The following is a 12,654-nucleotide window of genomic DNA, read 5'->3' on the forward strand; positions in this document are numbered from 1 at the left end:
CCTCGTAATCCTCCACACCCTATCTCTCCCCCCCAACCCCCCCATCGTAGATGCAGATGAAAGTGATCATGAGGGGTCTGGCGGCTGGCAGATACAAACAAGCAGAAAGAAGAGAAGAACCTCTTGTTTGGCCGCTGGACCGGAGCCCACCATTCGTGTTTCACCTCGCCCGACACCTGAGAAGTGATGTCACATAGTAAGTCACAATCTGCGCTCATCGGTGACGCTAGACGCCATAGTGGAGAGAGTCAAGTTTCTCACTGGCTCTGACCCACTCATCTCTCATGAACTCCCATGCAGGTTTAAACATAAAGTGGCTTACATGATTACCTGCCTATTTCAACACCTCGACATTCTTAAAGGCGAGAATTTTGGTCCTAATATATTAGTTTCAAGATATAAATTATTCCGGGATCAACCACCCCCAGGGGGACTTACTGACACTCCAACCAGGGTAATTTCCACCGCAAGTGCCTGTTAACCCCCCACGGCGAGTGACTGCCCACTCCCCTGGCTAACCCCCCATCCACCCAAATGATCAGCGCATTCATCTCCCATCTTCGTGAGTAGCCATGGATACATTAAACATAATCTCTTGGAATATTTTTGGCCTCAAGCGGAACATTCCTCTCCTAAACATGTTCAGCAAAAACTTCAAAGGCATCATTGCATTGCAAGAAACGCTCCTCTGTCCACATGACCTTGCCATCTGCGATTCAATTCATGAAGACTTTAGAACCTTCTCGACCTCATCGATGCAAGTTACAGATCAAATCATAGCCGGTCGCCCGAAAGGGGGCCTTTCTTTCCTGTGGCACAAATCGTTAGACAATATGATAAAGGTGATGACCTACAGGAGTGACAGATTGCTGGGGCTTCAAGTGACAGTAGGAAACTCTAAAATACTAATTACTAATGTTTATATGCCATGGGAAAATAACAATAATTTTGATCATTACTGCATGATCCTAGGGGAGTTACACAGTATTATTCATGATTCTCCTGCTGATCATATTTGTATAATTGGGGACCTTAATTCTCACCCCACAAAACAATTTTATAATGAACTTACTTGCTTCTGTCAAAATCATGCTCTCCAAATTAGCGATGTAATGCTCCTCCCTCCCTCCTCCTATTCATATGTAAATAATAGAGCGGACGCTATTACAACCTCCTGGCTGGACCACTGCATCACATCTCCACAACTTCATGATTCTATTATGACCTGCAATATTCGCTATGATCTTGCAACGGGCTACGATCACATCCCACTACAGGTGTCATTCAGTACCCCATCCCTCCCCACCGTGAATCCCCTAACTGTTCGCCCACCAGCTGTAAACTGGGATTTTAAAAACCACCAGAAAACCAGATACTTTAGGGCTACCACGGATACCAGGTTGCGGTCAATAGTTCAACCGGCAGACGCCTTACTTTGTACTAACACAAATTGTAGAAATGACCATCAAAGGAGGGACCTGAATGAATTCTATTCGAACATAATCTCCGCTATGCTTGCTTCGGGCAGGACTGCCTACAGATTTCATCAAGGTAATTCTCGTAATATACCTGGATGGAATGACTTGGTTAAAGATCTGTATACATACTCACGAGAAATGTTTTTACTGTGGAGGCAAAATGGTAGCCCCAGGGAAGGGCACACTGCGTTACTAATGAGACAGGCGAGAGCGCAGTTCAAACTTGCTCTTAAGCACTGCAGGTTAAATGAATTACAACTAAGAGCCGATGCAATGTCTAGAAATTTAGAATCTGGTGATTATCCTCGTCTTTTGAAAGATATCCAGCCCTTAAATCCCAAAACTAATAAGCTATCACAGAGAGTAGGGGAAGCAGTCGGAGACGAAGCTATCGCAAGTATGTGGGGTGATCACTTCAACAATATCCTGAATTGCATAAATGATCAAGATTCCCGAAGGGTTGTAGATAACCTCCTTACTGACAACATTCAATTTCCTTTTGCAGACCGTATTACGCCAGGTAACATCAGCGATGCCATAAACAGCCTACCTAATAATAAATCGCCCGGCTGTGATGGTCTTCCTGCAGAGGCCTTCAAATTCTGCCATCCGATAATTTACATTTTGCTAGCTGCCCTATTCAATGCGTGCATAATTCACCGGTTTCTTCCAGACTCCCTACTCTTAGTCCACTTGATACCATTAATCTAAAACAAGCTAAAGGATGCAGCTGACCCTGGGAACTACCGGCCGATTGCAATCACAACGATCGCATTGAAGATACTTGAGTCTTCTAGTGAGACTTCTCCCCTTTCTACACACCACTGACAACCAGTTCGGGTTTAAAGCAAACCACTCAACCGACACCTGCATCTACATACTGAAAGAATTGCTGAATTACTACCTATCATCAGCCTCTCCTGTTTTTCTTTGTTTTGTAGATGTGAGAAAAGCATTTGACAGAGTAAACTACCTGAAGCTCTTCCTGAAGCTGCATAAAAGGGGCACACCCCTGTATCTGATTGGTATTTTGCATTGCTGGTTCTCCACACAGCAATTCTGTGTCAAATGGGGTAACGTGTTATCTTACACCTTTGGCTCCCTAAACGGGCTTCGGTAAGGGGGCATTCTCTCTCCATACTTGTTTAATATGTACACAGATGCCCTGAATGTCAAACTGAACTCACTCCCAATCGGATGCACCGTCAATGAAACAACTATAAACAACTCTGTTACGCCAACGATATGGTTCTGATTTCCCCATCAGTGCAAGGTCTCCAACGACTCATCGACACTTGCGGCCAATATGCAGAGGAATTTGATATAATCTACAACGAAACCAAGACCCAGTGCATGTCGCTGCTCCTGAGATCACTTAAGCATATTGCAGAACCACAAATTTTCCTTGGAAACCATCGGCTGGAATTTGTGCACGAATTTCCGTATTTGGGTCACATTATCACCGACGACATAAAAGATACGGCAGACATTGAACAGAGGCGTCGTAAACTATGTGCAGCTGGCAACATGATTGCAAGGAGGTTTGCCTTCTTTCACCGAGACATGAAACTGCTGCTCTTCTGCTCGTACTGCTACAGTATCTATGGGTGTTCCCTCTGGACGAACTATACCCGAGAGACCATGAGACGCATCACTGTTGTGCACAATGGCATTCTGAGACGCCTCACAAACACTCCCCGCTACCACTCCGCCACACAGATGTTCATAGAAAACCACCTGGACAATTTAAAAATCATTGTTAGGCAAAAAATGTCCAGTCTGGTAACCCGAGTGAGAAACAGCAGCAACTCGCTCATACAAAGCATCCTAAGGAGTGAAGCAAGAAGAAGATCTAAATTGTGGGAAAGATGGGAAAATGAGGCTTTTGGCCCCCATAGGACTTAATCTCTGTATTTGCAAGATATCATCTGCAGTTTTTGTCATTATTACATTTATTGCTGATATTTTAATTTTTCTTTATTACTGTGATTATTATCAAGTTAAAGTTTTTTTTTTACATTCAATTTTTGTATTTAGCCCTCTGGACCTGACTACTGTAACCACCTAAGGTCTCTAGTTGAAATTTAAGTTATATAATTTGTGCACTAACTGTTATTACTCTCAATGCATATTTTTTTCTTGCCAATATTATTACTGTTATTACCAGTATTATGATTACTAGCTTTTATGCTACCTCAGCTATTTTGTGGATAAGTGCCGATTATTAATTTTCTTTTTCTTTTGTATCATGTCTCATGTATCTAGATTGTGTATGTTACTGTCTGTATTTTGCATATTCAATGTATATAGCCCTGAGCTGAAATAAAGCATATTATTATTATTATTATTATTATTATTATTATTATTATTATTATTATTATTATTATTAACTATTATCTTACTTTTGATGAAGTTCTAATATGTATCATATGCTTTTGCCAGAGATTTATCACTTTTAGATAGAATGGTTCGTGGTGGTAGGTTTCTGTTTTCTAATAGTAACAGTCATGAGTTGGACCATCAACGGATGGTCTCTCGTTTGCCACTTTTCCACAAGTGGTATTTCACAGTTGATGCCTGATACACTTTTCCTGTCGAGAGCAATCAGATTAGTTGAACAGCAGCACCAATCTGCAGTAAATGTGCCTTGCTGTCGAACTTCTCAGTTCCAGAGGTCGTCCTTTATTTCTTATACCGTTGGACTCTGGAAAAGTTCTCCTGAGGAGGTGATGCAATTATAATTTCAAATGCTCAAGTGAAGATGCAATGCATGACTACCCTCATGCTAATCTTGCATTTCCACACTTTTCGATCTATTTATGAACTTATTGATTTCTTTTTTCTTTTTAATAAGGGAGATTTCTTTCTTCATTTCCCTCTACTTTCTCCTCCTTATCGATCACCATAATTCTTTGGGATCTTGAATTTCAAGTCAATGGCCTCTGTGGGCTTGTTACACAAGAGATAGGGTTCATCTTCTGAATAATAATAATAATAATAATAATAATAATAATAATAATAATAATAATAATCATCATCATAACAGAAAGAGAGGAATTGGAAAGGGAAATGACACATGGCAACGAATTACAAGATGACGAACTGAGAGACGATGCCACAGAAGACGACAGGGATGATGAGGTATCAAACAACGACAGACGAAGAAACACCAACGAAGTAACAGACAGGATGGAATGGATAGAAAAGATCAGACAATGGATGGAGCCAGATACAGAGAGAACAAAGATCCCCTCCATGAAAGCCTACAACACCAAGAAATTATGGGAGAAAACAAGTGAGGTCAATGAAATAATGAGACTAATACACACCACCAATATCACAGAAACAAATAACTTGACATATGCAGGAGCAAGATTAGTAGCAGAACTGATGGGGGAACGAACACCACCAGCACAACCAACCCAACAGAAACCAAAACAGCAACTGCCTTGGAAAAGGCGCCTGGAAAAGCAAATCATGGTGATGAGATCGGACTTGAGTAAACTGAAAGAGACGGCTGAAAAAAGGCTAAGAAGCAAGAAAACAAGGGAGGAACTGAACGAGAAATACAAAGTACACGAGAGGGGAATAAACAACACAATAGAAGATGTAAAACGGAGGCTTAAGGCCAAAGCACATAAGATCCAACGGTACATGAACAGGAATAAGGGATACCAACAGAACAAACTATTCAGACACCAACTAAAGAAATTGCCAAACTGGAAAGCCCCAGGTCCCGATGAAGTCCATGGATACTGGCGCAAAAACTTCAAGGCCCTACACCCAAGAATAGCAGAACAACTCCAGCATTGTTTCACAAATCACCATGCGCCCAAATGGATGACCACAGGAAGAACATCCTTAGTCCAGAAAGACAAGAGTAAGGGAAATATAGCCAGTAATTACAGGCCTATCACCTGCCTACCAATAATGTGGAAGTTACTAACAGGTATCATCAGCGAAGGGCTATACAACTATCTAGAGGATACAAACACCATCCCTCACCAACAGAAAGGCTGCAGAAGGAAGTGTAGGGGCACAAAAGACCAGCTCCTGACAGACAAAATGGTAATGAAGAACAGTAAGAGAAGGAAAACCAACCTAAGCATGGCATGGGTAGACTATAAGAAAGCCTTCGACATGGTATCCCACACATGGCTAATAGAATGCCTAAAAATATATGGGGCAGAGGAAAACACCATCAGCTTCCTCAAAAATACAATGCGCAACTGGAATACAATACTTACAAGCTCTGGAATAAGACTAGCAGAGGTTAATATCAGGAGAGGGATCCTCCAGGGCGACTCACTGTCCCCACTACTCTTCGTAGTAGCCATGATTCCCATGACAAAAGTACTGCAGAAGATGGATGCTGGGTACCAACTCAAGAAGAGGCAGCAGAATTAACCATCTGATGTTCATGGACGACATCAAGCTGTATGGTAAGAGCATCAAGGAAATAGATACCCTAATCCAGACTGTAAGGATTGTATCTGGGGACATCAGGATGGAGTTTGGAATAGAAAAATGTGCCTTAGTCAACATACAAAAGGGCAAAGTAACAAGGCCTGAAGGGATAAAGCTACCAGGTGGAAACAACATCAAACACATAGATGAATCGGGATACAAATACCTGGGAAAAATGGAAGGGGGGGATATAAAACACCAAGAGGTGAAGGACACGATCAGGAAAGAATATATGGAGAGACTCAAGGCAATACTCAAGTCAAAACTCAACGCCGGAAATATGATAAAAGCCATAAACACATGGGCAGTGCCAATAATCAGATACAGCGTAGTAATAGTGGAATGGACGAAGGCAGAACTTTGCAGCATAGACCAGAAAACGAGGAAACATATGACAATACACAAAGCACTACAACCAAGAGCAAATACTGACAGACTATACTTAACACGAAAGGAAGGAGGGAGGGGACTACTAAGCATAGAGGACTGCGTCAACATCGAGAACAGAGCACTGGGGCAATATCTGAAAACCAGTGAAGACGAGTGGCTCAAGAGTGCATGGGAAGAAGGACTGATAAAAGTAGACGAAGACCCAGAAATATACCAAGACAGGAGAAAGACAAGCAGAACAGAGGAATGGCATAAGAAACCAATGCACGGACAATACATGAGACAGACTAAAGAACTAGCCAGCGATGACACGTGGCAATGGCTACTAAGGGGAGAGCTCAAGAAGGAAACTGAAGGAATGATAACAGTGGCACAAGATCAGGCCCTAAGAACCAGAAATGTCCAAAGAACGATAGATGGAAATAACATATCTCCCATATGTAGGAAGTGCAATACGAAAAATGAAACCATAAACCACATAGCAAGCGAATGTCCGGCACTTGCACAGAACCAGTACAAAAAGAGGCATGATTCAGTAGCAAAAGCCCTCCACTGGAGCCTGTGCAAGAAACACCAGCTACCTTGTAGTAATAAGTGATACGAACACCAACCTGAAGGAGTGATAGAAAACGATCAGGCAAAGATCCTCTGGGACTGTGGTATCAGAACAGACAGGGTGATACTTGCAAATAGACCAGACGTGACGTTGATTGACAAAGTCAAGAAGAAAGTATCACTCATTGATGTCGCAATATCATGGGACACCAGAATTGAAGAGAAAGAGAAGGAAAAAATGGATAAGTATCAAGACCTGAAAATAGAAATAAGAAGGATATGGGATATGCCAGTGGAAATTGTACCCATAATCATAGGAACACTAGGCACGATCCCAAGATCCCTGAAAAGGAATCTGGAAAAACTAGAGGCTGAAGTAGCTCCAGGACTCATGCAAAAGAGTGTGATCCTAGAAACGGCGCACATAGTAAGAAAAGTGATGGACTCCTAAGGAGGCAGGATGCAACCCGGAACCCCACACTATAAATACCACCCAGTCGAGTTATAGGACTCTGATAGAGCAATAATGATAATAATAATAATACTTAGGAAGCAGACCCTCTTTCAAGCATACTTTATTAAAAGTAATGGCTACTTCAGCAGCGTTATACGCTTGTAGAGATTCTTCTCTTTTTTCTAATAGTGGCTTTTTCCGTATTACTAATACTACAACTACTACTACTACTACTACTACTAATAATAATAATATAATGATAATATAGCTTGTGCTTTACAAAGACACTGTGGATGACAGTGATCCAGATAAATTTTGAAAGGTGTCAGCACTACCCGGTTGTTTAAAGTTTCAGAAAAAAACAGCTGCTCTACATCTTTATGACTTTTGAAAGCATACTTCCAACAGAAATGGCGCTTCGTAGCATTGCAATTAATATATGTCAAATATAGATAGTAGCAAATTGTCATTGATGATCAGCTTGTGGAAGGTTGTTGAATGTGTCACATAAATTGTTCATAGAATAAGTAATGCTTGATTCACTTGAACACTGATGAATTCTGGTTTAATAGTACTATTGAGAAAGGAGAAAAACGGTCAGATATAATGTACACTATAAAACTGTATTGAATAGGAAGTTCCTCGAGCAATATATTTAGTCACTTCTGATTCATATATAAACAAATAGGCTACAAGAAGCAATTGATTAACTTATTATTATTATTATTATCATCGTCTTCGTAAGATTTTTGGCACTGGAATATCCAGTGAATTAAAAGACGATTAATTCACATACGATAAATCCACTGTTAATAAAGAATTGTTTTTTTAGGTGAGGTGTTTGATGTCACCGACATCAAGGCCGGAACAACGAAAGGGAAGGAGAAGATGAAAGAAAAGAAAAAAAAAAAGTGCGATAATAAATATTTTATCCCCGACGAGAAACGGATAGTAGTAGTAAAAGCAGTAGAGATTTGCCTTTCCAACGGCTCTAAGAAACAGAGAAAACGAAATCCATCCAGGCAAAATGTCGACCCAATAACAATGACTTGCACTCCTGGCTGCCTGGTTTTGGTAACGCTATCCCAGGAACCACAAGACCCTTGTCTGACGGAATCGGTTACGTGAATATCTATTAGGTAAATCTTCGGTAATCCCCGGTTTGGGATTCCCCTAGACCGTCAACGAAAAATGGGGAACATCTCTCTCCTTCTTCCTCTTCCACACTCTAATAATAGAAATCTTCAACATAGCTTTCTTGCCTTGTTTAATATTCTCTCTCTCTCTCTCTCTCTCTCTCTCTCTCTCTCTCTCTCTCTTACTATACATCCTGTCCGCTAACGTCATGAGCAATACAGATCGCATTGGATTTTCGTTTGAGTGACGCATATCAACTGACGCAGTCTTAGCTGATGACGTCATGTCCAGGACGTCGTTGGTAGCCTGGAGAGAAATGTGTTCTTGTCGAGGAAATCCCCGAACGTCAGTCAGTTAGTTAAGTTCCCCGGGTGGGCTGGCTCAACCACCGAAACGTATGCTGCTTTTTGATAGGTATTGTTGTATATACTCCAGCATATATATATGTCCCTCTGGCCTCTTCCATTCATAAACGAAGCTTGACTCCCTCCGAGGACAGACAAAAAGCTTTCACAGAGTGCAAAGTTACCCAACAACTCTTGTTTGTGAAAATACCCCAAGCCGCTGGTGTTTACAGACGAATCTCGTCGAACATTGACAGGACCCGACTACAATGGAAGGAATCTACCGTTACCAAGACAACGAGGAGGCAGAGACCCAGTCGAGCTCGCTGTTCGTGCAACGCGCAGAGGCTGTGTCAGTGAAAGAAGGTGAATTGACTGACGAGTATATAGTGAACTTGATGCATGAATATGAGAACAGTCAACCCGAATTTGATCACTTTCACCTACTAAAACTCTCCGATGCAAAGTCAGGTAAAACTCGTTGCTGTTTGGTTCTTCTTTTCTTTTATCTGTCATTTTCGTTTCATTATTCACAGATTAAATTTTGTTTTTAGAAGTTCCTGTTTGGTATTAAGTGAGCATCACTCAGACACAAATCTGAGGTGTGTTTGAGATTTTCTTGGGTCTTTCTACTCCAGGGAATCTTTTCTCTTCTGTTGAGAGAGAGAGAGAGAGAGAGAGAGAGAGAGAGAGAGAGAGAGAGGAGAGAGAGAGAGAGAGAATGTTCCACGTAGTTTTGCTTATCTGTGCATGTGTAAATTTTGATAATTTATTGTCCTCAAATTTGGGTATTTTTGTTGAATCTTCATCAAAAAGTACATAAACTGATGTAGTCCTCCGGTTGTTATATTGCTGCCTAATGCTTTATTCACTGTCAATAATGTTCAAAATGTTTTTACTGGTATTATTCATGATACATAATAATTGTGTGATATTAGAACAAACTATAGCTTTTAGGAGGCTCTGGCTTCTTCCTTTAGAGAAAATTAATATTATTATTATTATCATTATTATTATTATTATTATAAGTAAAAAATCATATGAAAAAAAAACAAAAGCCAATAAATTTCAAAGCAAGTTTCCACAATATGCAACTTACGAACATAAAAGAGAGAACAACCAATAAATTTGAATCAACAAAGAGATAAACAAGCAAACAAATAGCACAAAGATAATCAGAGTATCTAAAGCATGGCACTGTGAGACTGTAGTAACCTCTCTTCAACTTACGTCAATAATAGTGAGCTACATATTTTCATAGAGTTGACTTCTGTTCCAGGTGTCCTCGACATTACAAGAGAAATGACTCCCCAATGGTGGGACGCGCGGGACCATGGAAGTGGATCTCCAACGATAGTTCCTACCCTCGAAGTACCTGAAGAACTCACCTACCCACAACCAAGCGTCTCTCCTTACGCTACAATAAACTATCTATCCCCTGAAGGAGTTTATGCAGAGGAAGAGATAGCTAATAGCCCCATGTTGACGTTCTCTGATTCTCATATGTCTGGACATCATCTCGTGCCTTTTCCAGACCAGAGTCACTGTAGGATGACACGACCAAGGTCTCCATCAGGCATCTTTGAAGATCTTACTGAAGCAGAACCTTTATCTGAAGTGCCTAGTCAGTCTTTCCCCTCACCAATCCCTATTTTTGCTGGGGATAACGTCGTATCTCATGAAAGCCAGGACCCATCAAAGAAAAAACGTGGTCGAAAGCCAAAATCGGAAGCAGAAAAGGCTGCAGCCCTTGAACAACGGCAGGCAAAGAGAAATAGAGTCAGAGTGTACGAAATTGAGAAACCTTATGAAGATAAGGAAATGGAGAGAAAACGAATAAATGCCATTAATTCAAAGAAGCATCGAGATCAAGAAAAGCAACTGAAAAAGGAGATGGAAGAACAGTTTGCTGATACCGTCATCGAGAGAGATATTTTGAAGCAACAAAATGAGGAACTGCAGAGAAAGCTGGATGCTGCATTGCAGAAGGTTGCAGATACGGCTAATGAACGAAATATCCTAAAGCAAGAAAATGGGCAACTCAGTAGAAAGCTAGATGTTGCACTAAAACAGCTTGAAGCTTTTATGAAGCAGTATGGGTTTCCACGCGTTCTCACTTAGAACATTTCCCAAAAAACTGGCTTAAGAAATGAATCTTTGCAGTTTGGTGTCTGTTTCAGCAGTCATTTTGATCTCTGGACCTCAGGGGCAGGAAGAGGTGGCGACAGAAGTCCTGATGCCCCAAAACGAAGTCTCCCTAAGACCATGTGATAATTTTTACACCACGATAGCAAGAGGTCTACTTCCTTTTGCAGTCTTACATTCGTTACTCATTCCCTTGAAGAGCAAGAGGTCTATGTCCTTTTGCTTATAAACACTTACTTGTCAGCACATCTACATTTCATATTTCCTCACCTGACATAACATCTATCACTTTTCACCACATCTACATTTCATATTTCCTCACCTGACATAACATGTATCACAATACTAACTCACATTCTTACATTTAGTTCACACATGAAGGGAATTGGTAAACCCCTTATTCGGTTTTGTTGTTCAAAGTGGTACTTTTGTTACATCTGTGATATCAATATTTATAAAGCAGAGAGCACAGTTTTCGTATATTCAGTGTAATCGTGGCTGTTTCATAGCCAAATAAATAAGATATTATTTCATAACTAGCAGAGATGCCTTATGTTTCAAACTCGGTATCCATTGCATCTGATGACTACAAACAGATGTTTCGTCTCATTTCACTAAAGTTTTCGTATTTTATCTTTTTACAGGTGCTCCAGATATCTCTGGACAAAGACAGCAAGTTTGACAAATAGCAGTAAGGAAATTGGCGTGAGGATGCAAATGCTGAACTAGCTGGTAATTTTGGCAGTTTGTAGACTCTGCTTCCAAGAACACTTTTCAGAACCCAAACTAAGTTGCTCCTCAAGAACGCCCATCATTTGAGTAAACTTCATGTTCTATCTTTCTCTGTGTTGCAGTTCCACAGTTATATTTGGTAGTGACATAGATTTTATTATTACTAGAAGTTCCACACACAAGGAGGAAAACAAGCCGGTCAAATTTTAGGTTTTAACAAAAAACATTTTACAGTAATGCAGTAGTAAATGATAGAAATTATTGATAAGAGATATTTGCCTAAACCGACATTAATCTTAAATTTCTGACAATAATATAAGTAAAGATTGGAACTGGTATTGATTCAGGTCTTGTAACTTAAATCATGCCTTAGAGTATTAGGTTATATTACTTCATATTCTGTTGGACTGATTTTCGTAATTTTTCCAAATCCCCTTAATACCATAAGTTCATCTTGATACATATTTATAATTTAGAACTATTCCATGTTCTTTTTAAGTCGATTGATACCTAATTTGTTTATTTTTCAATGTCTTGAGCCCTGAAGCAGTTTCAATGAAGGTTCAAATTAAACAGGGCCCCAAGACAATACATATACAATAACTCCTGCAACATGGTTTCCACTTCAGCATCTGATTATTATTTAGCCAAGATAAATTCATTAAGCCTGTAACTAAGCTTGGTAGTATAAGTAACTTGGGAAAAAGGGTTCCGTTGCATTTTGAAAGTTTGATGGTTGACTTCCAGAGCAAGCACACTAGACCTGGCACAGATGCAACCGAGTAGGGGGCAAAGGTGCATTGATGTTGCAACAGATAAGATGTCTGATTTATATTCATCCCTTCTTCAGTCTTTGCATGTATGCATGCACAGTAATTTGCAAGTATGCATGCACAGTAATATGGACAACTGAACTCACGCAGGGCTGAGGCTTGCTATCAGTTAGTATTTT

At 40.4% G+C, this 12,654-nt stretch overlaps 1 protein-coding gene across 2 annotated transcripts; it reads left to right on the plus strand.

Annotated features, from left to right (window-relative positions):
• Positions 1–8,860: 8,860 nt before the first annotated feature.
• On the plus strand, positions 8,861–12,331 carry LOC135214448 (uncharacterized). 2 transcript variants are annotated; one of them, XM_064248744.1, is made up of 2 exons: positions 8,861–9,191; positions 10,105–12,331. In XM_064248744.1, exons 1-2 carry the CDS (start codon positions 9,095–9,097, stop codon positions 10,944–10,946), a joined length of 939 nt encoding a protein of 312 aa, XP_064104814.1. In that variant the 5' UTR covers positions 8,861–9,094; the 3' UTR covers positions 10,947–12,331. The 2 variants fall into 2 exon arrangements, with proteins under 2 accessions (XP_064104814.1, XP_064104813.1); XM_064248743.1 differs by having other exon boundaries at positions 8,870–9,296.
• Positions 12,332–12,654: the final 323 nt, after the last annotated feature.

Source organism: Macrobrachium nipponense, chromosome 45 (assembly GCF_015104395.2).
Source record: "Macrobrachium nipponense isolate FS-2020 chromosome 45, ASM1510439v2, whole genome shotgun sequence".
NCBI lineage: Eukaryota > Metazoa > Arthropoda > Malacostraca > Decapoda > Palaemonidae > Macrobrachium > Macrobrachium nipponense.

Excerpts from the sequence above, each read along its gene's own strand:
- LOC135214448 (XM_064248743.1), top strand. The coding sequence starts at position 9,095 with ATGGAAGGAATCTACCGTTACCAAGACAACGAGGAGGCAGAGACCCAG. Across the intron at positions 9,297-10,104 it reads ACTCTCCGATGCAAAGTCAG|GTGTCCTCGACATTACAAGA; the intron begins GTAAAACTCGTT and ends CTTCTGTTCCAG.